We start from the raw sequence: 27264 nt of genomic DNA, 5'->3' as shown, positions 1-27264 counted from the left end.
TTTCATGGCTACATATATGGACTTCCCACCTTCACAGTTGAGACAGACCACAGCCCACTGGTTGCCATCATAAAAAAGAACCTGAATGAGATGTCTCCAAGGATTCAACGACTCATGATGAAGCTGCAAAGATATGATTTTGAACTGATCTACACACCAGGCAAATACATAGTGTTAGCAGATGCACTATCCCGAGCACCCACAATGAGTCAAGTGAGCTCTACTGAAGAAGACGTGGATGTTCATGTGAGTATGGTCACTGCTGCGCTGCCCGTGTCAGACACAAAATCAAAGCAAATAGCAGAAGAAACAGTAAAAGATACAGTATTACAAACAGTAATAGAGAACATTCATCATGGTTGGCCAAAAGGTTCCTGTCCAAAATATTTTCACATAAGGTCAGAATTGAGTGTCACAAGTGGACTATTACTAAAACAGAACAGAATAGTCATTCCACAGGCTCTACGTCAAGACATGCTCAAAAGGATTCATGAGGGACACCTCAGAATTGAAAAATGCAAAAGGAGAGCAAGAGACACTGTTTATTGGCCTGGCATAAATAAGGACATTGAGAACATGATAGGCAAATGTGAGACATGTCAGAAACACCAAAACAAACAAACAAAGGAACCAATGATAGTAGCTGACATACCAACAGCACCATGGCAAAAGGTTGGTATGGACCTCTTTCATTTGAATGGTAAAGAATATCTAATAGTGATTGACTACTATTCTAACTATCCTGAGATGGCGCTGCTCTCAAGCACCACAACAAGCAGTGTCATAATGCATGTGAAATCCATCTTCGCCAGACATGGAATTCCCAGGATTGCCATTAGCGACAATGGTCCGTGCTTCAACTGTAAGGAGTGGCAACAGTTTGCAGCACAGTATGACTTTCAGCACATCACATCCAGTCCTCTGTATGCTCAGTCGAATGGTAAGGCAGAGAAAGGTGTTCAAGTTCTCAAGCAGCTACTGAAGAAAGCGACAGAAAGCAAGTCTGATCCTTATCTCGCCCTGCTGAGTTACCGAGCCTCACCTTTAGACTCTGGTTCTTCACCTGCTGAACTACTAATGGGTCGCAAGTTGTGCACCACGCTACCCTGCTGTGCAAAAGAAAAGCAAAGTAAGGAACTGAAACAGAGACTTCAACTGTTAAAGCTGAAACAGAAATCATACTATGACAAGTCATCCAAAACTCTAAAACCATTGACAAGGGATGATGTTGTCAGGATTGAGGATCCAGATGCATGGAACAGGAAAGCTACAGTTCTTGAGGAAGTAGGGCCAAGGTCATACACTGTTAGAACTGAGGAAGGACAGATTCTCAGGAGGAACCGCCGTTCCCTCCTGAAAACACAAGAAACTATCCAAGAGCAGATTGATGACAATGCCGCAACTGAATCTTGTCATTCACCACCAGAACAATCTCATGAAAACACATCAGACTTACCCGTGTTGAGAAGCTCCACACATGAAGTAAAGAAGCCTGATAGTTTTTTTTGTACTCAAAGATTAAATCTATGTTGAAAATGTGTTGACTGTTGTGAAAATGTTTATGTTTATAGAGCACTAGCAAAAGTGTTACTGATATCTTCTTTATCGTGTTTCGTGAAAGTTGATTGATATTGATTTTGTTTAACCTCAACGAAAGGGGGATGTAATGATCAATAACATGTCATTCTAGAATAGTACACTAGGTGGAGCTGTAGAGCTGTACATCTAGTTGCATGTGTTTAAGACTACACTACCCACGATGCACTAGGCTACCCAGAAGGCAGTAGTCAAGATGGCTGCCTGCACACAGAGCACACATGCGGAATCTCTATAGATGCTGTACCTAGAGAACGTGTACTGAATAAATGACCAGCTAGAAGCTAGCTGTGTTCATAATAAGAATGTCTAGTTATTAATGAACATAACGGCAACCTGGGATGCAAGCCATCTAGACCAGGCGACTTATCCACTCTAAGCACACCCAGTCTTTCCAGTACACCCTGTCTATCAATTTTCATCCCTTCCATTGCTTCTACCTTTTCCACTTCTACCGATATTTTATCAGCATCCACCTCCTTAGTAAACACCAATACAAAGTACTCATTGAGTATTCTAGCCTTGCCCTGCGCCTCTAAGCATATATCACCTTCTTTGTCCCTAATAGGCCCCATCCTGCCTCTTACTACCCGCTTACTGTTTACATGCTGGTAGAAGATTTTTGGGTTCCCTTTTATGTTAACCACCATTCTACTCTCATATTCTCTCTTTGCCAATCTTATTTTCATCTTCACTTCCCCTCTCAACTTATTGTATTTGGCCTGAAGAATTCACCTGACATGCATCATACACCCTCTTTTTTTGTTTCATCATCTCTATCTCCCTCATCATCCAAGGAGCCCTTGCTTTGGTTCCCTTACCCTTCCCTCTTGTTGGAATGTACCTAGCCTGTACTTGGAATATCTCCTCCTTAAAGATCACCCATTGTGCCATTACAGTTTTTCCTGTCAGTCTTTGGTTCCATTTTACCCTGGCTAGATCCTTTCGCATCCCATTGAAGTTAGCCCCATTCCAGTTTAAAAGTTCCACTCTAGATTGTTCCCTGCTCCTCTCCATTGCTAATCTAAATTTTATGATACGATGATCACTCGTACCCAAGTCTTGCATCTTGCACTAAACGCGGGCTAAACCAGCGTTTCAATTCAAGACCCCAACTTGGCCACCTCGGAGGCTCTTTAGCGCCTGAACACACTGCCAAAAATCACCTCCATAAACTTTGTGATTTCACAAATTCCAACCAGCACAGTTTTCTAAAAGCAGTTCAACATCACCTTAAATTTATTCTGGGGTTATCCTGGTAGCTCTTGGAGAGTACAAGGCTTCTCCTTTCTTCTGAAATTGGGCAATGATCCTGGTAGGAGTTTGCTCCCTGAAGAAACTCAAGTTAGTCTGCTCCTTCTGTCATCACACTCAAATCATTACATTCCTATTTGAGCTCAGATGTATTCCTCAGTTCTCCCACTGCTCTTTTTAAAGAGCAATAACTCTGGGCAATGTACAGACTTTCTGCCAAACATGTCCTCAAGTATTCAAGTCCTCTTTAAAATGCTTATAAGTTTACCCACTGTCATCAATCTTTCGCACTTTGAACATTGTATTCTTGACACAGAAGTAATTCCTGGATGCTGGCCATGTCTGTATCCAATAATGCTGCTTTATGAACTGCAGCTAATTTGGCCACCACCTCAGCACTTACCATCTTGGTGACGACAGCCAGCATTTTGTGATCCTAAAATCTCACAGTTCCCATGTACAATGGTTATCTCTTAAGTTTGCAATGATAATATTTATTATAATACGGAAAATAAAGCAGAATATCAAAACACAGTTAACTGCTGGTGTGATTAGAGATGGAGTTAGCTTTATTTGATACTGCATTTCTGTAATCCAACTTTATTCCTGTTGATACTAAACTTGTAGGAAAAATATAATAAAATATGTTGATAATGACATTGGACAGCCTGGACTAACTTTCCACTTCATATCTCATTTATCAACGATACCTATAATAAAAAGACAGGTACAATGTTAGTATGTATGTTCTAGATGTTTTCGATGCACATTGGTTCTTACTGCTTATGAACGTCTTAACTTCCATATAACTCAGTGTTATAAAATGAATTATCTGAACACTTACTCCTCCCTTTTTCTTGTCTTTTAGCCTTTAAAACTTCTGATCAGAGGCAGCCTGAGGACAGACATTTGATGCAGAATCTTCTTTTATAACTTTATGAACTGAAAGATCTCGATCCACATTGATGCTGTAACTGGGGAGGAACTCTGTGCTGTCACTGAAGAGAGGATTCTATACAAGGTGCTCCCAGGCACCTCTAACCATAAGATATACGGCTATGGGAACACAGCAGTGTAGTGGGATTCATTTTGGATTGCTCTAGCTAAGAGTCGGCACAAACATGATGGGCAAATGTGTTGAAAACTTATAGGGGGAGAAATTCGGTTGGTAGCGCCTCCAATTAGCGCCTAAAGAGGCCGAGAAGTGGGGCGTTAGCCAATTTTCAGCCGGGCGCAGTGAACCCAGCGCCTCGCCCCATATTGAGCATACATTTAGCGCCGGCGCGAAATCCTAGCGCCCGCTCACGGGCGCAGGCAGTTCATGACGTCATTTGAGTGTGCAATGCCTTTTGGGCGCCCCGGACCGGAAATTCAGTGGCGCCCCCCTCCGTAGCGCCTGGCGCTAATAAGGACAGCTTACCTGGAGCCTTCCCCAGTCGCTCTCAGGCTGGAGGGGCGTTATTTAAAGGGCACTGGTGTGGTTTAAAAGCGGCAGCCTTTTTGGCTCACAACTTCTTCGAGAGTTACAGAGAGTTGCTGGGCTGCACACTGTGAGCCATTTCACCACTGAGCCAGCACTGGCAGAGGAACTTCAGCCTTCTGACCATCACCTTGCTGTTGGTGAGCATTTCCAACGGCAAAACTTTCTTTGCACACTTATGGGGGCTGCATTGGAGGGGAATGTCCTGCTGCTGAATCATCTGGAAAGAGCACAGAGATGCAGGGAGAGAGGGGCAGGCATGCCCAGACGGAGGAGGACCAGCAGACGTCGCCACACCAGACCTTACGCTGCCAGGGTTTTCCGACAGCAGTTTTCCTACATGAACATGTCGGAGGAGCAGTGTATCAGAAGGCTGCGCTTTAGAAAGGAGGTGGTGACTGAGCTGTGCCACCTGCTTCAGCCAGATCTGCAGCCTCAGATAAGATGCAGGACATCTCTGTCGGTGGCTGTGAGGATGACTGTTGCCCTAAACTTCTTCGCAAGCGGCTCCTTTCAGGCCACAACTGGGGACATAGCCAACATCTTGCAGTTTGCGGTGCATTGCTGCATCCGTCAAGTGACTGATGCCCTGTTTAAAAGGAGGCAGCAGTACATTTCCTTCCCAATGACCCCGGACAAGCAGCGGGAGCGCGCCAAGGGCTTCGCTGCAATAGCGGACTTCCCCATGGTGCAGGGTGCCATTGACTGCACGCACGTGGCTTTGCGGGTGCCTGTAGAGAATCCGGAGGAGTTCCGCAACCGCAAGGGGTTCCATTCCTTGAATGTCCAGCTGGTCTGTGACCACCGACAGCTGATCCTCGCAGTGAATGCGCAATTCCCAGGCAGCAGCCATGACACCTTCATCCTGCACCAGACTTCTGTTGCAGACCTTTTCGAGGCCCCGGCTCACCCAGGAGGCTGGCTTCTCAGGGACAAGGGCTATCCTCTGTGCCCGTGGCTGATGACCCGCCCCTTTAAGAACTGGCCGGCGCCAGTGTGTCTTGGGGAAAGTGATTATTGACAGCACCTGCGCTGCGCCCCGCTGCCGCAAAATTGGGTTGCGATGCCGGGTTAGCGCCTTAAGAGTATCGCGCAGCGCCTGATTTAGCGCCGCAATCACCTTCAGGGGCGCTGCAACCCAATATCGCGCCAGCTGGCGCTAAATTGCGCCTGGCGCTAAACTTTGCGCATCGCCAGGACTAGCGGCCCAAACGGGGCTATACCCAATTTCTCCCCCATAGGGTTCTATGGTTAAATCTTAAAGTAGAATGCACTGAAACAGAGGAATAGGGGAGGATTTGAGATGGATGCAAGAGCAACACCAATGGTATGTTAGGAGAGAGCGCCCATGTGTAGCATCTTTCCTCCATTCTATCCACCTATTTTTCTCTACTTTTGTACTCAATACCTCTATTTATGAAGCCCAAGATCCCATATGCTTTGCTAACCACTCTCTCAATATGTCCTGCCACCTTAAGGACCTATGCACATTAACTCCCAGGTCCCTCTGTTCCTGCACACACTTTAAAACTGTGCCATTAAGTGTATATTGCCCCTCCCTGTTCCTTCTGCTAAAATGCATCATCTCACATTTCTCTGCATTAAATTCCATCTGCCACTTGTCTGCCCATTCTGCTAGCCTTTCTCTGTCCTGTTGCAGTCGATTGGTATCATCCTCACTGTTTGCCACACCCCCAAGTTTGGTGTCATCAGCAAATTTAGAAATTCTACTCTATATTCCAATACCCAGGTCATTTATATATATCAAAAAAAGCAGTGGCCCCAGCACTGACCCTTGGGGAACACCACTGTCTACCATCCTCCAGTCTGAAAAACAGCCATTTAGCACAACTCGCTGTTTTCTGTCCTTAAGCCAATTCCTTATCCAAGCTGCTACTGACCCACCTATTCCTCAATGTTAACCAGCCTTCTATGTGGCACTTTGACAAATGCCTTCTGAAAATCCATGTAGGCAACATCCATTGCATTCCCTTCATCAATCCTCTCTATTACTTCATCAAAACATTCAATTAGATTAGTCAAACACGATCTTAAAGTAGAATGCACTGAAACAGAGGAATAAGGGAGGATTTGAGATGGGTGCAGGAGCAACACAGAAATCACAGAAACCCCACAGTGCAGATAGAGGCCATTTCGGCCCATCAAGCCTGCACCGACACATATCCCACCCGATCCCCGTAACCCCTACACCAACACAAATCCCACCCTATCCCCACGTATTTAATCCCCTCTAACACTAAGGGTCAATTTATCATAGCCAATCAACCTAACCCACACATCTTTGGACTGTGGGAGGAAACCGGAGCGCCCAGAGAAAACCCACGCAAACACGGGGAGAATGTGCAAACTCCACACAGACAGTCACCCGAGGCCGGATTCGAACCCGGGTCCCTGGCGCTGTGAGGCAACAGTGCTAACCACTATGCCACCAATGGTATGTTAGGAGAGAACTCCCATGTGTAGCATCTTTCCTCCATTCTATCCACCTATTCTGTGTATCTTTTCAAGCAAATCAAAATTACCACTAATGTTACGTGTGTAAAAGATAAACTCACTTAGGTGACTTAGGAATATCAAAAATGCAATTACTGGCTTCACTTCTATATGACATCATGTGAATCCCTCTAACCTATCAGTGTTGTACACTGTCGACAGCAATTATTTTACGCATATCACCTTTGTGGAAGTTCTGTACCTTATTCTAGCTGTGAGTTTGATTGACCTTCAGCTTCCATTTGCTTCTGTTCTGCCATGGCCTGCAAGGTGTAATAACAGTTAATAACAATTACAAATATATTTTAATACAGATAAATTACTATTCCAGGACGTACATCCTTTTTTTGAATAATGAATCTCTTCTACTACTATGCGTGTATTAGCATCAATATGAAAAAAGGGTACCAGTTCCTTTAAGAAATCCATTAAGACACATGAAACCACCTTGAAGCTTCCAGACATGATTGTTTCACTCCCACACCCTGTATCAGGTCACCAACATCATTTCCTGTATTTTTTTTGCTAGGGATGTCTTCCACTTTTCAGCTAGACCCATTCACTTTTAAGAGACTGCTTTGCTTTTAGTGGGAGCTAAAACGGGATACCAAAAGTCAATTTTTTAGCTGCTATTTAGAAAAAAAGTGCTCTACACTTCGGGTTTGTGCCTGTGATTTCCCGATATGTGCCCCTGAAGGGCAAGGCTGCACTTCCCGAGAACAGATTCCGAAAATGTACTCTAACATATAAGAAACCACTATTTAGTTGCAATGGCCTTTCTACTATGAAAGTGGTTCCATGATTGTGTTGGCTCCTTTTGATGTCATATTGCACGATTATACCACAGGACAAATTTGATAAGTACAGGAAACTCTTTTTTATCCGGCACCGACGGGACTGGCGTGGTGCCGGTTTATCAAAAAGTCCGGATTACAGAGAGGTATAGTAAAGGGTACGAGAGCCCAGTACATGGCCACAGATCCAGGCGTCCCTGTTGCATAGCAACAGGTGCAGGAACCCCGGTTACACGGCCACAGATCCAGGAACGGCCACTGATATGAAGTAAAACTTACCTGAACCTACTCCTGAATTTTGCCGGTTAACAGAGATTTCCGGTTATTTTAGGTGCCGGTAAATTGAGAGTTTCCTGTATGGGACAACTGCACATGCACAAATATTGTACATACTTTTTGAGACCAGCTATCTGGCCAGGACCTTCCCAGATGTCAGGATGCCATCCACTCAGGCCAGGAATGGTGAAAGCACTTTGTAAATCCAGATGTCTTACCCACAGTCAGACATAAATTGGTGATCTAACAGTAAGTGTTCTTGGCAAGAACTGTTTAGCTTTGCACCCGGTGATATTATCAGAGGCTTGAGCAAAAAGCCAAAATTAACTGCCTGCAACAGCTATAGCACTGGCGACCTTATATTACAAAATTATTTCCGACTGTGATATTGTAGTATAATACAACAGCTTCCATTTTGTACCATGTATATTTTGCATTGATATATAATTAGGGTCTAGTAATAATCTATGCATTTAAATTCAGTTGTAAGCCTTTATTCCTACAATTCCTTATTTTTATTCAAAAGATATGTATTATAAAAAAAATTCTAATCCCTAGCTTCTGTCCAGTTTTGGACTCAGCAATCCGAAAGTTCCCTTTGTGGTTACTAAGATGGATACAGTAGTGCAGTGGTTATGTTACCAGACTTGAAAGCCAGAGGTCTGGACTAATAATCCAGAGAACATAAATTCAATTAAGAATTTGGATTCAGTTTTTAAAAGGCTGGAAATATAAAGCTAGTATCAGTAAAAGCCACCATGAAGCTCTTTCACTGTCGTAAAAATTCAACTGGTTCACTAAAGTCTGTAGGGAAGAAATCCTGCTGTCCTTACCCGGTCTGGCCTATATGTGACTTTTGTCGCACACCAACGTGGTTGACCCAACTTCCCTTTGAAGTGGCCTAGAAAACCACTCCGTTGCAAGAAGCACAGGATAATAATTTAAATATACCCTTCAACTCTTTATATAATTCTGATGGAAGCTCCTGATGCCAAAAGTCATCTATGCCTGTATGGTGGGTGGTGCACTTCCAGCTCGTAATGAGCATGCGCTTTCTGTCCACCATACTGGATGCTTATGAGGCCCTTTAGCGTCCGAAAAATGGGTGTTGTGTGGTCGAATTTCTGGGCCGTTATATTTAGTCTCTAATAGCGACAGTGTGGCATGTTTTGCTATATTACTGAATTAAGTTGAATTAAAGTAAGAGTCACTATAATTGTTATTCTTCACATTCACTTACAGACTAAAATAAGCTAGTTAGCTGATTTATATTTGGCTTCATCTCATTAAAGTTTACTCAATCTAACATTCAGAAGATTGGTAAAGCACATGTGGTATCCACTTCATATAACAAGGAATTTCAATGTTATAACACCCTTGGTCAAGGTATCATATGACTAGATATTGGGTAGTAAAGGTAAACTTCTGATTGCAAGGGATGTGGTGTCCACCTTTTGGGAGAGACTGGTGAGTTCAGTGAACCTGAAAAAATACCTAGAGCAGACACAAAATTTGTAATACAACTATAAACAATGAAAAATCTAAAACTTTTTTTTAAAAGTAAAGCCTCTTTATATGATCAGGAATAAAGAAAGGCTCTCTATTATGTGTTGTGAATACAAGTAAGGAGTTAATAATTGTCCAATAACAAATTATTTCCAGCATGGGACATCTAGGATCTGCTGTCAATAATACGAGAAAAAAAATCTGAACTAATTGCCCAGAATGAGCAAGGCCTTAAGTGAAAGAGGAAGGTCACTTTAGATGAAATTTTCTTATCATCATCATAATCATAATCATAATCAACTTTATTGTCATTGTTAGTGCACAAGTGCAGTACAACGAAATGTAGGCTTGCGGCTCCCGAGAGTGTACATTTAGATTAAGACATTTAAACATTCAACATTCATTTGGCTTGTAATACATTAACATAAACATAACCATAGTAAAGTGCATTGGCAGATGTGCAGGCTTTAGAGTTTATTTGTGGAGTTCAGTAGGATGACAGCCCTGGGAAAGAAGCTGTTCCTAAATCTGGTCGTTCGGGTGCGAATGCATCTGTAGCATCTCCCAGATGGCAGGAGGGCGAACAGACTGTGGCTAGGGAACAGACTAGGGAAAATGTAATCCAAGTGTTGCCCCCAACCCTCTACAGGATGGTGTCAATGTCGTATTTAGATGTAGAGATTGAGCAAAGCAAGAAGAAGGAGCTAAAATTTTGCTTTTTATGCTACAGTTTACATTTATTCCAGATATAATGACCGTAATTCCATGGAAGCCTGGGAACAGAATTCAAGTGGTATTTTCCCTTAGGGTGGGACTTCCACTTGGTTCTTCTCATACCCCTGACTCCAACTCATTTTCTGTGTCAGGAGCATTAAAATATTTTGGATGGTCATCAGCGTCATTTATGGTGCTAATAGGATGCTCAACTCTGGTGGTGAGGAGAACATTTGTTGAGGTACCTTGCTGCAGCATAAATGGGTCCACAGTTCTAGTTCTGTGGCCAATTACATAAGGGAAAATACCACTTGAATTTTAACCTCCCCACAACAGGAAATATGTTGTATGATGTATTTACAGCATAACCTGAGAAGAAATTCAGCCTGTATTGTGCGAAAAATAATATACTGTGCCATAGTTCTCTCTAATATTGGTGAATGAAACTCAGTGTTGCTACATACCTTGTTAGAAATCCCTACAGAAGAATATAATGCCTTAGGGTTGAAGTGTACACGACTGAACTCTTTTGACCCTGGCTTCCTTTCTTGTGGTGGATGTGGAATGTGACCTTCTGAAGATATTTCTCTTCTAGTTCCACTGATGGTGCCGGTTTCTGTTGCATGAACAGGAACATTGGTTGGATTTTCATGTAGGGAACCCTTGATCTGCTGTGCTATTAGTTCATTTCCAGATTCCTGCTGACCTGTCTTGTGTAGAATGTCCATGAAAGCTTCAAAACTTTGCCTTCTCTCATATTGTGCATTATTGTAACGCAGTTTCTCAACTGATAAGTCATTAACTGTTTTATCACCAATACTGTCCCTTTTTTTGAGTGATGATGGCTGTATATTATCCCCTACAATAGTATCTCTATTGTCAGCATAGCCCTCAGGAATCATAGGTTCTTCATTTACGTTATTTGAACTGATATCAAACAGACCAGTATCTTCATGTATTATTTCCTCCTCTTGGTTGACATTCTCCTCCCCTTTTTCCTCCTCCTCACCTTCATCCTCGTCATCATTCGTCGAATCTATCGGCACATCATGGGCTACGAGACGTATGATTAATTCTCTTTTATTTTTCACATCTTTTAAAAGTTCTACTTTAGAAATGTCAGGGTTGAACAAATTTATGAAGGAGTTTCTAGCGATCACCTGTTACACACAAAATATGTATGAGATTTTATCTTATACAGCTAGACTAAAACTATACAGTAAGTCCTCCCATTATGCAGCTTATAGGGAAGATTTTCTATGTGCTACATCTAGTGCACAGTGGTATTCAACAACAGCATCAGTAACTTGCATTTATATAAGGCCTTTCACGTAGTAAAACGTCCCAAGGTGGATCGCAGAAGCGTAATCAGACAAAAATCAACACTAAGCCAAAGAAGGAGGAGTTACTAAAAACTTGGTCAAAGAGGTAGGATTTAAGGAGGGTCTTAAAGGATGAGAGAGAGGTAGAGAGGCTGAGAGGATTAGGGAGGGAAATCAAGAGCTCAGTGCCTAGACAGCTAAAGGCACAGACACCAATGGTGGGGCAAAGGGAGTAGGAGATGAGCAAGAGGCCAGAGTTGAAGGAACGCAGAGTTGTTGGAGGGTTGTAGGGCCAGAGGAGGTTACAGAGATAGGGAAGAGTGATGCATGAAGGGATTTGAACACAAGGATGAGAATTTTAAATTGGAAGAATTAGGGGACTGGGAGCCAACGTAGGTCAGTGAGCACGTGGGTGAGCGGAACTTAGTGTGGGTAGGACACAGGCAGCTGCATTGTAGTTGAGCTCAAGTTTATGGAGGATGGAGGCCGGCCAGGAGAGCATTAGTATAGTTGAGTCTCGAGGTGACAAAATATTCTTACTCCATATTCTCCCATCCAAGCAGTGATCAGGTTATTTGCTCAGAGACCTCTGCTAATGCTACTATTTAACTAACGACTAGCAAATGCACACAAAAATTTGTTCACGTTGATAAGCCTTTTGATTTTACCTTCATCTTTTTCTTTCTCCTTCACTGGGCACCTCTCTCAAATAGTCTGGATTTGGGGGGGGAAACTGATTCATAGCAAATATGGATGAAAGGATAGAAAAACAAACTAAAATCTAAAACTATGCAGTTGAAATTATAGTAGAACTACAATAAAGATGGTTTCTTTTAAATTAAATATCTGTTGTTGGAGCTGCACTCATCCAGATAAGTGGAGAGTATTCCATCACACTCCTGAATTGTGCCTTGTAGATGATGGAAAGGCTTTGGGGAGTCAGGAAGTGAGTCACTTGCCACAGAATACCAAGCCTCTGACCTGCTCTTCAAGCTCCAACATCACTGAAGAAGCTCAACACCATTCAGGACAAAGCAGCCTGCTTGATTGGCACCCCACCTTTATCATTCACTCCCTCCACCACCGGCACACTGCAGCTGCAGTGTGTACCATCTACAAGATGCACTGCAGCAACTCACCAAGGCTTCTTCGACAGCACCTCCCAAACCCACAAGCTCTACCATCTAGACAAGGGCAGCAGGCACATGAGAACACCTCCAAGTTCCCCTCCAAGTATTTATGTGACTGGTCCAGTTAAGTTTCTGGTCAATGGTGACCAGCAGGATGCTGACGGTGGGGATATGACGATGGTAATGGCGTTGAATGTCAAAGGGAGGTGGTTTGACTCTCTCTTGTTGGAGATGGTCATTGCCTGGCACTTGCATGGCGTGAATGTTACGTGCCACTTATCAGCCCAAGCTTGAATGTTGTCCATGACCGGAATCTTTACCTTGGAGTTGGGTTGCGTGTGTGAGGACTGTGTAGCAGGTCAGGAACCCAAAGATGTGAACAGCGCATACTGTACTGTGCGTTTAACTTAATGGCCCAAATTAAAACAGTCATGCGCATTTCCCAGCCAAATTAAATGGAGTGGCTCTGATGACTTCAATGATGACTCATTTTCAGTGTGGATATTTAAACCAGCCTTGCACACATTTAATTTGAAGGTTGATGTAGGAGTGCAGAAGGCAGTTTCCAGAGGTCTCATTAATGCAATAAAACTGATAAATCTGTGGGTCATGGAGACAAGGTAGAGGGCAGCGCCAAAATTCATCAATGCCTCCCTGGAAATTCTGGTGCAGGCAGTAAGAGCATGCAGGGAGGTCCATTTTCCTGGTGATCGATGAAAACGACCACCCAAAGACACAAAAAAGGCATGGCTGGAGATCGCAGAGGATACGAAGTTGGCTAAATGGATATGAAAGTGGTTAAGTGACAGGAAACAGAGAGTAGTGGTGAATGGTTGTTTTTTTGGACTGAAGGAAGGTATACAGTGGTGTTCCCCAGGGGTCGGTACTAGAACCAGTGCTTTTCTTGATATAAATGACTTGGACTTTGGTGTAAAGAGACAATTTCAAAATTTGCAGATGATACAAAACTTGGAAGTGAGGAGGATAGTGATAAACTTCAAGAGGACACAGACAGGCTGGTGGAATGGGCGGACATGTGGCAGCTGAAATTTAAAGCAGAAAAGTGCGAAGTGATACATTTTGGTAGGAAGAATGAGGAGAGACAATATAAAGTAAAGGGTACAATTCTAAAGGGGGTGCATGAACAGAGAGACCTGGGGGTACATGTGCACAAATTGTGAAGGTGGCAGGGCAGGTTGAGAAAGCGGTTAAAAAAGCATACGGGATGCCGAGCTTCAAAAGATGTAATAGCAGAGCACTTGGAAAACAGTGACAGGATCGAACAAAGTCAACATGGATTTACAAAAGGTAAATCCTGCTTGACTAATCTACTGGAATTTTTTGAGGATGTAACTGGTAGAATAGATAAGGGAGAACCAGTGGATGTGGTGTATTTGGACTTTCAGAAGGCTTTCGATAAGGTCCCGCATAAGAGATTAGCATGCAAAGTTAAAGCACATGGGATTGGGGGTAAGGTACTGACTTGGATAGAGAATTGTTGGCAGACAAGAAGCAAAGAGTTGGAATAAACGGGTCTTTTTCTGAGTGGCAGGCAGTGACTAGTGGGGTACCGCAGGGATCGGTGCTAGGACCCCAGTTATTCACAATATATATTAATGATCTAGACGAGGGAACTAGATGTAATATCTCTAAGTTTGCAGATGACACAAAGCTGGAAGGGCGTGTGTGTTGTGAGGAGGATGCAGAGAAACTCCAGTATGATTTGGACAGGTTGGGTGATTGGGCAGATGCATGGCAGATGCAGTATAATGTGGATAAATGCGAGGTTATCCACTTTGGTGGCAAAAACATGAAGGCAGATTATTATCTGAATGGCAATAGATTGGGAAAAGGGGAAGTGCAACGAGGCCTGGGTGTCCTTGTGCACCAGTCGCTGAAGGTAAGCATGCAAGTGCAGCAGGCGGTTAAGAAGGCAATTGGTATGTTGGCCTTCATAGTGAGAGGACTCGAGTACAGGAGCAAGGATGTCTTGCAGTTGTACAGGGCCTTGGTGAGACCACACCTTGAGTATTGTGTGCAGTTTTGGTCACCTTATCTGAGGAAGGATGTTCTTGCCATGGAGGGAGTGCAGCGAAGATTCACCAGACCTGGGATGGCAGGAATGACGTATGAAGAGAGATTGGGTCGATTAGGCTTATATTCGCTAGAGTTTAGAAGAATGAGAGGGGATCTCATTGAAACTTATAAAATTCTAACAGGACTAGACAGACTAGATGCAGGAAGGATGTTCCCGATGGAGGGGTCACAGTCTAAGGATAAGGGGTAAACCATTTAGGACAGATGAGGAGGAATTTCTTCACCCAAAGAGTGGTGAACCTGTGGAATTCTCTACCACAGAAGGCAGTTGAGGCCAATTCACTAAATATATTCAAGACGGAGTTAGATATATTTCTTAAGGCTAAAGGGATCAAGGGATATGGAGAGAAAGCAGGGACAGGGTACTGAATTTGGATGATCAGCCATGATCTCATTAAATGGTGGAACAGGCTCAAGGGGCCGAATGGCCTACTCCTGCTCCTACCTTCTATGTTTCTATGTTTCATAAATAGAGGCATAGGCTGTGATTTTTTGTGAAGAGGTAACAGAGAGAGTAGACAAGGGTAATGCAGTAGATGTAATTTATCTAGATTTTCAAAAGGCCTTCGATAAGATACCACATAATAGACTAATGAATAAGATCCGGGAATGCGGAGTCAGGGGACAAGTAGTAGAATGAATAGTTAGCTGGTTTCAAGACAGAAAGCAAAGAGTAGGGGTAAAGGGTAGCTATTCAGAGTGGCAGAAGATGGGAAGTGGTGTTCCACAAGGATAAGTGCTGGGACCACTGTTGTTCACAATTTATATTAACGATTTAGACTTTGGAATCAAAAACACAATTTCTAAATTTGCAGATGACACCAAATTGGGGGAGGCGGAAGGTGGGATAGTCAATACTGAGGAGGACTGCAACAAATTACAAGAAAACCTTAATAAACTTGCAGAATGGGCATATAATTGGCAAATGAAATTCAACACAGATAAATGTGAGGTATTATATTTTAGTAAGAAAAATAGGAAGGTCACATATTACTTGGAAAATAAGAATCTAAATGGGGTCGAGGAACAAAGGGATCTCAGAGTACAAATACACAAATTACTAAAAGTATCAACACAGGTTAACAAAGCCATAAATAAAGAAAACCAAACACTAGGGTTTATTTCTAGAGGGATAGAATTGAAAAGTAGGGAAGTTATGCTAAACTTGTATCAAACCTTGGTTGGACCACACTTGGAGTACTGTGTGCAATTCAGGTCGCCATATTATAAAAAGGATATAGAGGCACTGGAGAGGGTGCAGAGAAGATTTACAGGGATGATACCAGAAATACAAGGGTATACCTATCAAGAAAGAATGAACAGGCTGGGTTTCTCTTCTTGTGATAAGAGAAGGCTGAGGGGTGACCTAATAGAGGTCTTTAAAATCATGAAAGGTTTTGATAGAGTAGATACAGAGAGAGTGTTTCCACGTGGGGAAGAGCAAAACTAGAGGCCATCAATATAGGATAGTCACCAAGAAATCAAATAGGGAATTCAGAAGAAATTCCTTTACCTAGAGAGTGGTGAGAATGTGGAACTCGCTACCACAGGGAATGGTTGAAGTGAATAGTATCGATGCATTTAAGGGGCGGTAAAATAAGCATATGAGGGAGAAGGGAATAGAGGGTTAGGTTGATAGAATTAGAGGAGGAAAGACGGGAGGAGGCTCGTGTGGAGCATAAACGCCGGCATGGACAGGCTGGGCCGAATGTCCTGTTTCTGTGCTGTATATCCTATGTAATAAGTTTCAGTTATATGTATGACACAGATAGATTTATTTCTTTGCACCACTTTCCGGTCTTGTCCATTTTTGCCCGCTTGCTGGGAAGTGGCCGTGTCACTTGGAGTGAATGATGAGACATTAGTTAACCTTGAGCTATGGGGGTTTGGGTGAGAGGAATGACTTGGTTGCTGTAGGGCTGCTTTATGGTGTTGTTGGGAGTTGCCGGGGGGTGGGGGAGACTTAGTACAGCCTGTGGCAGCCATATGGGTACATTGGAGCAAGTTAAGTAAATCCGGCCATTATGAGGCCATGTCGGGCTTCCCAGGCAGCAATGTGCACTGCTGCTGGTGCCATCTCTACCTCAGGTTCCTCCTCCTCCTCCTCATCTTCCAACTGTTCTTCCTCTTCTTCCTTCTCCTCTGCAGAAGCTGTGCGCTCTGCGCCTTGCTCCTCCTGCAGCTCCAATCCTCGCTGCTGTGCTATGTTGTGCAGCACGCAGCAAACAACAATGATTCTGGAGACCCTGGCTGGTGCGTACTGAAGAGCTCCTCCAGATCTGTCAAGGCATCTGAAGCACATCTTCAGCATGCCTATTGCTTGCTCTATGACACATCTGGTGGACATTTGGCTGTCATTATAACACTCCTCGGCCTCAGTGCTTGCCCTCTTCAAGGGTGTCATGAGCCACGTCTTCAGTGGATAGCCCTTGTCTCCAAGCAGCCAGCCAGTAAGTCTGTTTGGAGGTGCGAAGAGCTGAGGGAGGATGGACTAGCGCAGCACAAAAGAAACATGGCAGCTGATGATCTTTTTATGGTTGCAGATGAGCTGCATATTGAGGGAGTGGAAGCCCTTGCGGTTCACAAACACTCCTGGGTGATGTGGGGGTGCCTTTGATGGCCAGATGTGTGCAGTCGATGATGCCCTGCACCTGTGGGAAGCCAGCCAGAGCCGCAAAGCTAAGCGCCCACTCAGTAACATTGGCTTCATCAGCGGCAAAGTTGACATAATTAGCTGACTTGTCAAACAGGGCATCGGTCACCTGGGTGATGCATCTGTGGGTGGCTTACTGCGAGATCATGCAAATGTCTGCTGCAGATCCCTGGAAGGAGCCTGAGGCGAAGAAGTTGAGGGTGGTGATGACTTTGACAGCCACTGGTAAGGCATGTCCACCAGGTCCTCTGGGCAGCAGGTCTTGTTCCAGCAAGCTACAAATGTATGCAACAACCTGGCGCGATAGCCTGAGCCTCCTGAAGCACTGCTGCTCAGTCACGTCCAGGAAGCTCACCTTCTACCTGTATACCCTGTATTGGGAGTATCACCTCCGCAGTGGTACACTCCTGTGCTGAACCCCTCCTGTGGAGCATCAGGACATTGACGAGAAGGCTGGTGTTGTGGTCGCTGCTGCTGGTGTGGCTGGTGTTGTTGGTGCCGGGCTCCTCTTGTCCGATTCTGAGCTTCAAGCTGTGGCAGCATAAGCGGCACCCATGCTGTTGTAATAGATGGCAGGTAAAGTGGAGATCAGAGGTCCAATCAATGTTGTGATAGTGACTAGTAATGTGGTGAGAGTGGCTTTCGAGGTTGCAGAAATGTGCGAGGACACATCTAGGCTGCATGCAAAATTCATCCTCACTCCTCATTAAAATGATTTCAGTCATGATTCTCATCTAAAAACCCAAGCTCATCGGCATTACACTGAAAAGATGGACCAATATTGGGGATGCCTAAACGCAAGTAATGATTGCCACAGGCTTTTTTCACTACTTAAAGGGGAGATCTATTGATGCTGCAGCACCTCATCCTCAGCATTGTTGGGTGTGCAGCTGCCTCAACAACCATAAGAAGGAGCACTTATTTACAAATCCTGATGGCAGATCTCTGCCCCAGGGAGAGAGCCCAGAGGTTTTCCGAGGAAGCTTTGGAGGCATTGGTTTTAGCAGTGGAGAGAAGGCGGGTGGTCCTTTACCCCCCAACTGGCAGGAGGCCCTCGTCACAAGTCTGTCAGACTATGTGGAGGGAGGTGGCACACCATCACAGGCAGTACTGTTCTCCCCAGGGCCCACATACAGTGCAGGAGGAAGTTTAACGAGCTCACACGGATGGTCAGGGTGAGTGAAGGCTTCAACAAATGCTACATACCACCATCTGTACTATAAGCTTCACACACTGCTCAATGCACCACACCCCCGGCACTCACCCACCAACAATCTCTACCAAGCAACACGAACACCCACATCTCACACCTTGCACACAATTCAACTATGGCAGGCACAAGAGTCATTAGTTAATAAAATTCATCTGATATGTGTGATATGTTTATAGATAAATTTATTAAGTGTGTTTGGAATATTTTGTGGTCTCTGTCATTTCACCTTTGTGTCCAGGAGGACACTGTGATATGGCATGAGACAGGGATGGTAAGATGGGGATGTGGTGAGCTACGGGGATCTGGGGTTTCATTCATGCAAATTGGAGTCTGATGAGCCGGTCATGGACAGCCCGTCCAGAAGGTCAATTGTCCTGCTGCCTCTGCCCTCCCTCCTGTTTCTCCTCCTCCTCGTCCTCTTCCTCCTCATCCTCCTCTGCCTCGTCCTCTTCCTCTTCAACCTCCTCTGCCTCGTTGTCCTCCTGAGGTAATTCCGCCATCCTGCAGCCCCATGACTGTGAAGAAGTGTTGTGAGCAGAATAATGAGTGACTTCTGCATTTGAATCAACACTCCCTATCAACGGCATTTTAGCGCTATCTTGTGGCACTAACATGTGGTGCAAACCACACGAATATTTCCCCCATTTTGTTTTTCTATTCTGGTAGATTGGTGAGGACGAGGTCAAGTATGATTTTCCCTCGTATTGGTTCTCTCACCACCTGCTGCAGCAATATCCTTCAGGACTCGGCAAGTAGTCAGTAGTGGTGCTACCGAGCTACTCTTAGTGATGGGCATTGACCCAGAGTAAACTTGGTGCCCTTGCCACCCTCAGTGTTTTTTCTAAGTGGTGTTCAACATGGAGGAGTACTGATTCATCAGCTGTGGGAGGGTGGTAGGTGGTCATCAGCAGGAGGTTGCCTTGCCTATGTTTGACCTGATGCCATGAGACTTCATGGGGTCGCCATGAGACTTCATGGGGTCCACAGTCAATGTTCAGCACACCCAGGGCCACTCTCTCCCGACTGTATACCACTGTGCCGCCACCTCAGGTGGGTCTGTCCTGCCGGTGGGACAGGACGTACCCAGGGATGGTAATGGAGGAGTCCGGGACGTTAGCTGAAAGGTATGATTCTGTGAGTATGACTATGTCAGGCTGTTATTGACTAGTCTGTGGGACAGCTCTCCCAATTTTGGCACAAGTCCCCAGATGTTAGTGAGGAGGATTTTGCAGGGTCGACCGGGCTGGATATGCTTTTGTCGTGTCTGAATCCAATGGTTTTAATCTTGTTATACTTTGTTCGTAGCGGTTTGTTACAACTGTGTGGCTTGCTAGGCCATTTCAGAGGGCAGTTAAGAGTCAACCACATTGCTGTGAGTCTGGAGTCACATATAGGCCAGACCAGGTAAGGATGGGTAAAGACAGCAGATTTCCTTCCCAAAAGGACATTAGTGAAACAGATGGGTTTTTACGACAATCGGGTAGGTTCATGGTCGCCATTACTGATATTTGGTTTCTTTCCAGATTTATTTAATTTACTGAATATAAATTCCCCAGCTGCCGTGGTGAGATTTGAAATCATGCCTCAAGATCATTAGTCCAGGCTTCTGGATTACTAGTCCAGTGACATAACCACTATGCTACCGTACCCCTAAAGTTGGTGTGCGGGGAAGGATGGAGGGTTAAGGGTGAGGTTAGTGACAGCGGAGCAAGGAGGAGGGAAGGATACGGGGTTGCGTAGCTAGTTCAAGGGGAAGAGCTAGGTGTATTTGGGACGGTAGGCAGGCGATAATCACGCCCAGTCTTTTGTGATAAAGCTTATTTTAGTTCTTTTTTTGAAGGGTGAGGGAAGAAATTTTTCATTTGATAATTTTGTCACCATGTGAATGTGAACTTTATTTTTTTGGTTATTATTGCCACATGTGAATCATCGGCTGAGGGCCAAGACAGCTCCAATACTAATCTTGCAGCATTTACAACTGCCACAAACTTCATCATCTCAGTCAGACCAACTATTACACATTGTAATTATTTTATAAATAAAAAGTACAGTAAATGAGTATACAATTAATTAGTTACTATTAAAATGACAAACATAAATATTGTGAATTCTAGACCCTTTTCTCCCTTTGGCTCACTTCTATGCATTAATAATGAAAACATACAGGCCTAGAAATTGGATAATGCCCAAAAACAGGAGCACTATGTGCCCGAGCCCATTCAAAGTAGTGCAGGCAGCACAAAAAATTCATGCTGCCTGCTCATTATAATGATTGCAGTGCGGATCTCAGCCCTAAACGCGCTGCTGATCGGCTTAGCGCTGAACAGGGGGGCCAATATCGGGTGCAGTCTACTTACCAATAAATTTGGCCTTGGCTCTCTGCACTACTTAAAGGGGAGGTTCTTTGATGCAGAAGCACCTCATTGTCATTGTGAACAGAGCCATGGCCCAACAACCAAGGGAAAGGGCAAGGAGATTTTCGGATACTGCACTGGAGGCTTTGGTTCCGGGGGTACAAAGATGCTGTGAGGTCCTCTACCCTCAGGGGGGCAGGAGGCTTCAAGGCTGAACACCAGAAGGCTGTGGAAGGAGATCGCTCAAGCCACCACTGCGACGAGTGTTATCACCTGGACCTGGATCCAGTGCCACAAAAAGTTTAATGACCTCACATGAGTGGTCAAGGTGAGTGAATGCATCTTCAAATGCCAAATCCCACCATCTGCGCCACTAGCCTCACACACTGCTCAATGCACCACACCCTCATCACTCACCTACCAACAAGCTCTAGCAATCACCTCACAATCATAGCTTCACCTCACCCTCACAATGGCGAATTGGAGGGCATATCACTAAATCCGTGATGAGCGGCAAAGTTGAAAGCATTGCTGATGATGACAGTATGCTCATACCTAATCCTTCTTCTCACATCCCACTTCCTCCTCATTCCACAATCTCTTCTTAATTACAAGCTGTTGATGGTGTATGCATGGATATCTTGTTTTTCCCCCCTCCACTCACCACAACCCGACCCTTGTGCCTTCTCCTTTTAGATACCCAAGAAGTCCTACTAGCAGAGCCAGTCCCTGAAGTCATGGAGGAGGAGAGTGAAGGAGAAGAGGCACTGTCACTGCATCTGACACTCACAGGCACCAGCTCAGTAAATGGCACTGCATGGACTTCAGAGGGTAGTATAGAGGTGGGATATGCATGTGGTGAGTCACCAGGCATGAGTGGGCTGCAACCAGGTGAGGGGGAAAGGGTAGCTTGGGTGCCAGCCAATGCTCCCCATGATATTTTTTGGGGTGTGTGACCCCTTTAAGGGGCTGCGCGGCCCATTCAAAATACTGCGCATGTACATTTATTCCTATTTAAAAGCCGGTCTGCTGGCTGTGTGGGAGCTGCTGAGAGCTGCGCAGCCACACGGCTTAAAGGGAACATTGGTGGCAGCTCCCCGAAGGGTGAGTTCATGCATGAGTTCTGCTGTACAGGACTCAGATGATGACCTTGATGGGGCGGCCTTGAGAAGAAGAATGTTTGTTTTGTGAGATGGCTCTCATTTCAGCTTTATGCCCAGGAGGATGTTCTGTGACAGAGTGATAGTAAGATGGAGAAGTGGTGAGCAACAGGGATCTGGGGTTTCATTCATTGGAACCGGAGTCTGATGAGATGCTCACGGACAGCCCATCTGGAATGGGGATCTGCTGCCTGCCTCCTCCCTTCTTCTTCCTCATTCTCTTCCTCCTCCTCCTGAGGTGGTAGGTGGTCCCGGAACCCATTGTGGCAAGGGCTATGCCCTCATGAGGGCCAATTTGTGAAGCATGCAGCAGACAACCACAAAATGGGACACAAAGCATGTGCTGGAGGGCTCCTCCCGAGCGGTCAAGGCAGCAAAGCCATTGCTTGAGGACCCCGATGGTTTGCTCGATAAGGTTCCTGGTGGCAGCATGGCTCTCATTATATGATTGCTGGCCACGAGTGGTGGGGTTGCGGAGGGGAGTCATCAGCCAGGTGCAAAGCGGATGGCCCTAGTCTCCGAGAAGACACCCTCGGGTTTGGCATAGGTTTACTTTTATTCATTCATGGGATCTGGGCGTCGCTGGCAAAGCCAGCATTTATTGCCCATCCCTAATTGCCCTTGAGAAGGTGGTGGTGAGCCACCTTCTTGAACCGCTGCAGTCCATGCATTGAAGGTAGTCCCACAGTGCTGTGAGGGATTTTGACCCAGCAACGATGAAGGAACGGCGATATACTTCCAAGTCAGGATGGTGTGTGACTTGGAGGGGAACTTGGGGGTGGTGGTGTTCCCATGAACCTGTTGCCCTTGTCCTTCTAGGTAGTAGAGGTCGCGGGTTTGGGAGGTGCTGTCGAAGAAGCCTTGGTGAGTTGCTGCAATGCATCTGGTAGGTGGTACACACTGCAGCCACAGTACGTCGTTGTTGGAGGAAGTGAATGTTTAAGGTGGTGAATGGGGTCCCAATCAAGTGGGCTGCTTTGCCCTGGATGGTGTTGAGCTACTTGAGTGTTGTTGGAGCTGCACTCATCCAGGCAAGTGGAGAATATTCCATCACACTCCTTACTTGTGCCTTGTAGATGGGGAAAGGCTTTGAGGAGTCAGGAGGTGAGACACTCGCAGCAGAATACCCAGCCTCTGACCTGCTCTTGTTGCCACAGTATTTATGTGGCTGGTCCAGTTAAGTTTCTGGTCAATGGTGACCCCCAGAATGTTGATGGTGGGGGGATTTGGCGATGGTAATGCCGTTGAAGTGCAGGGGGGTACTTAAAAAAGAAATTAGGAGAGCGAAGAGGGGGCATGAAAAAACACTGGCGGGCAAAATAAAGGAAAATCCCAAGGTGTTTTATAAGTATATTAAGAGCAAGAGGCTAACCAGGGAAAGAGTAGGGATCATTAGGGACCAAAGTGGCAATCTGTGTGTAGAGCCGGAAGATGTGGTTGAGGTTTTAAGTGAATATTTTGCATCTGTGTTCACTATGGAGAAGCACGATGTAGGCATAGAAATCAGGCAGGGGGATTGTGATATCCTTGAACAAATTAGTATTGAGTTGGGAGGAGGGACGAGCGGACTTAGTGGGCTTAAAAGTGGATAAATCCCCAGGCCCAGACGAGATGTATCCCAGGCTGCTGTGTGAGGCAAGGGAGGAGATTGCAGGGGCTCTGACATAAATTTTCAGAAGCTCTCTGACCACAGGGGAGGTGCCAGAGGACTGGAGGACAGCTAAAGTAGTACCATTATTCAAGAAGGGTACTAGGGATAAACCAGGGAATTACAGGCCAGTGAGCCTAACATCAGCGGTAGGGAAATTACTGGAAAAAATTCTGAGGGACAGAATTAGTCTCCACTTGGAGAGGCAAGGATTAATCAAGGATAGTCAGCATGGCTTTGTCAGGGGAAGATCATGACTAAGCAATTTGATTGAATTTTTCAAGGGGATGACTAGATGTGTGGATGAGGGTAGTGCAGTTGATGTAGTCTACATGGACTTCAGTAAGGCTTTTGACAAAGTCCCGCATGGAAGACTGGTCAAGAAGGTAAGAGCCCATGGGATCCAGGGCAATTTGGCATATTGAATCCAAAATTGGCTTAGTGGCAGGAGGCAGAGGGTGATGGTTGAAGGTTGTTTTTATGACTGGAAGCCTGTGTCCAGTGGTGTACCACAGGGATCGGTGCTGGGTCCCTTGCTGTTTGTAGTGTACATTAATGATTTAGATATGAATGTAGGAGGTATGATCAGTAAGTTCGCAAATTGGTGGAGCGGTAAATAGCGAGGAGGGTAGGCTCAGCCTACAGGACGATATAGACGGGTTGGTCAGATGGGCAGAACAGTGGCAAATGGAATTTAACCCTGAAAAGTGTGAGGTGATGCATTTTGGGAGGACTAACAAGGCAAGGGCACACACAATGAATGGTAGGACCCTCGGAAGGACAGAGGATCAGAGGGACCTTGGTGTGCATGTACATAGATCCCTGAAGGCAGCAGGACAGGTAGATAAGGTGGTTAAAAAGGCATATGAGATACTTGTCTTCATTAGCTGAGGCATAGAATATAAGAGCAGGGAGGTTATGATGGAGCTGTACAAAATGCTAGTTACACCACAGCTGGAATACTATGTGCAGTTCTGGTCGCCACACTATAGGAAGGATGTGATTGCATTGGAGAGGGTGCAGAGGAGATTCACCAGGATGTTACCTGGGCTGCAGCGCTTCAGCTATGAAAAGAGACTGGACAGGCTGGGGTTATTTTCCTTCGAGCAGAGAAGGCTGAGGGGGGACCTGATTGAGGTGTACAAAATTATGAGGGGCATAGATAGTGTAGATAGAAATAAACTTTTCCCCTTAGTAGAGAGGTCAATAACCAGGGGGCATAGTTTCAAGGTAAGGGGCAGGAGGTTTAGACGGGATTTGAGGAAAAACTTTTTCACCCATAGGGTGGTTGGAATCTGGAACTCACTGTCTGAAAGGGTGGTAGAGGCAAGAACCCTCACAACATTCAAGAAGCATTTAGATGAGCACTTGAAATGCCATAGCATACAAGGCTACGGACCAAGTGCTGGAAAATGGGATTAGAATAGACAGGGCTTGATGGCCGGCGTGGACACGATGGGCCGAAGGGCCTCTTTCTGTGCTGTATAACTCTATTACTCCATGGGCTCGAATTTATCAATGGGGACGTGATGGAGGCTGGACTCCCACTTTTTGGGTGGTAGTCCCGCCTCCATCGACTTGTGGCCAACCCACGCTATTTTCCCTTCATTGACCTTGTTAAGCCTGCCCAGCGGGCTCAGCAGGCCAATTAAGGGACGCCTGGTTACTGGTGACATCAGCGATTGACATTTCATCTGTCAAGAGCTTTTGACAGATGAAAATCAGCGTTTGACAGCCCTGTGAAGCTGTCAAACACGGACAATCTGTCTTCTAACGTGAGTCCTTCTACTCAGACTCAGTTAGAGAGCTCTCCAGACCAGAAAGCAGAGGCTGCAGCTTTTGACAGTTCAGCGGCCATTCTGCTTTCTGTGCCGGTGAACTGAGGGACTCCCAAGAACTGAAGGAAGGAAGCCTACAGGAGAAAGTAAAGATAAGTAAAACTTATTAAAACACTTTCCACTTACCTCACACACTTACCTCTGCACACATGCACCCATCACTCACCTGCACAACGGACATCTCGACCCCTCCAACCCCTTCAGAGCGACAGTCCGTCTTGCTAACTTGGCGTGGTTCGGAGCTGTCAGGAAGCCCACACTTCAGGGCTAAAAATAGGGATTAGGCAAGAAACTACCTGTTAACTACCTGTTAGCAGGCAGTTAATTGGCACTAATCCCCTTCCCGCCTCGGGGAGGCGGCTCCCAGCACAGGTCGGATACCCGCCTCCTGGGACACTGGCACAGAGGCAGGTTGGGGGTGGGATGGGTTCCTGCCCCCCGATTCTGCAATTTTCCCACCACTCCCGCCTCCAAACCCGCCTCCACGGGGCTTGGAAATTCAAGCCCTATGACTCTATGAATGTCAAGGGGTGATGGTTAGAATCTCGCTTGTTGGAGATAATCATTGCCTGGCACTTGTGTGGCGCGAATATTACCTGCCACTTATCAGCCCAAGCCTGAATGTCACCCAGGTCTTGTTGCATGTGGGCATGGACTGCTTTATTATCTGAGGAATTGCGAATGGCATTGAACACTGTGCAGTCATCAGCGAACATCCCCATTTTTGACCTTATGATGGAGGGAAGGTCATTGATGAAACAGCTGAAGATGGTTAGGTGTAGGATACTGCCCTGAGGAACTCCTGCAGCGATGTCCTGGGGCTGTGATGATTGACCACCAACCACCATAACCATCTTCCTTTGTGCTTGGTATGACTCCAGCCAGTGGAGAGTTTGCCCCCGATTCCTATTGGCTTCAGTTTTACTAGGGCTCCTTGATGCCACACTCAGTCAAATGTGGTCAGTAGCTGGAAGATTGCTGGACTGGTGCAGGATAAAGGCATCATGACTGCAGCCAGGATACCGGGCATTCACCATCATGATGCACTGGGCGTGGTCACATACCAATTGCACATTAAGAGTGGTAGCCTTTGGGGTTATGGAAGATTTCAGGATTAGTATGCGGCGCCTGTAAAGCCACGTATGTGCAATTGATGGCGCCCTGCACCATTGGGAAGCCCGATATCCTGGCAAAGCCAGATGCGTGCTCCTGCTGCTTCTCTCTGTTCTGAGAGAAGACAATGAAGTCCCTTTTGCTGGAGTATAGAGCCTCTATGACCTTCCAGATGCAGCGATGGATGGCGAGCTGGGAGATGTTAGGTATGCCTCCTGATCCAGCCTGAAAGGATCCGGTGGCGAAAAAAATTGAGGGCCTGGTCACGTTGAGGGCCACTGGCAGTTGTCGAGCTGCTCTGAGAACAGAAGAACATAAGAAAAAGGAGCCTGAGTAGGCCATTCGGCCCTTTGAGCCTGCTCTGCCATTCAACGAGATCATGGCTGATCTTCTGCCTCAACTCCATTCACCGGCCCTATCGCCATATCCCTTGATGCCCTTATTGTCAGAAATCTATCGACTTCTGTTTTGAATATACCCAATGACTGAGCCTCCACAGCCCTCTGGGGTAGAGAATTCCAAAGATTCCCCACCCTATGTGTGAAGAAATCTCTTCTCATCTCAGTCCTGAATGGCCTACCCTTTGTCTTGAGGCTGTGGCC

At 45.6% G+C, this 27264-nt stretch overlaps 1 protein-coding gene across 2 annotated transcripts in view; it reads right to left on the bottom strand.

The window, feature by feature from the left end:
- Window positions 1-3398: 3398 nt before the first annotated feature.
- The window catches only part of LOC147125075 (uncharacterized), a 200179-nt gene continuing 176313 nt past the window's right edge, over window positions 3399-27264 (bottom strand). For both annotated transcript variants that reach the window (XM_085997025.1, XM_085997032.1), the window contains 3 exons: window positions 10599-11294; window positions 7047-7107; window positions 3399-3560 (listed from right to left, as the gene is read on the bottom strand). In XM_085997025.1, coding sequence (XP_085853151.1) covers window positions 7048-7107; window positions 10599-11294 — 756 coding nt within the window. In that variant the 3' untranslated portion in view covers window positions 3399-3560; window position 7047. The remainder of the gene's footprint in view (window positions 3561-7046; window positions 7108-10598; window positions 11295-27264) is intronic.

Source organism: Somniosus microcephalus, chromosome 1 (assembly GCF_052327205.1).
Source record: "Somniosus microcephalus isolate GS21.2 chromosome 1, FLI_Smic_1.0, whole genome shotgun sequence".
NCBI classification, from domain to species: domain Eukaryota; kingdom Metazoa; phylum Chordata; class Chondrichthyes; order Squaliformes; family Somniosidae; genus Somniosus; species Somniosus microcephalus.
Note: the sequence above shows the minus strand (reverse complement) of the source record. Positions and strands in the feature narration are given on the sequence as shown.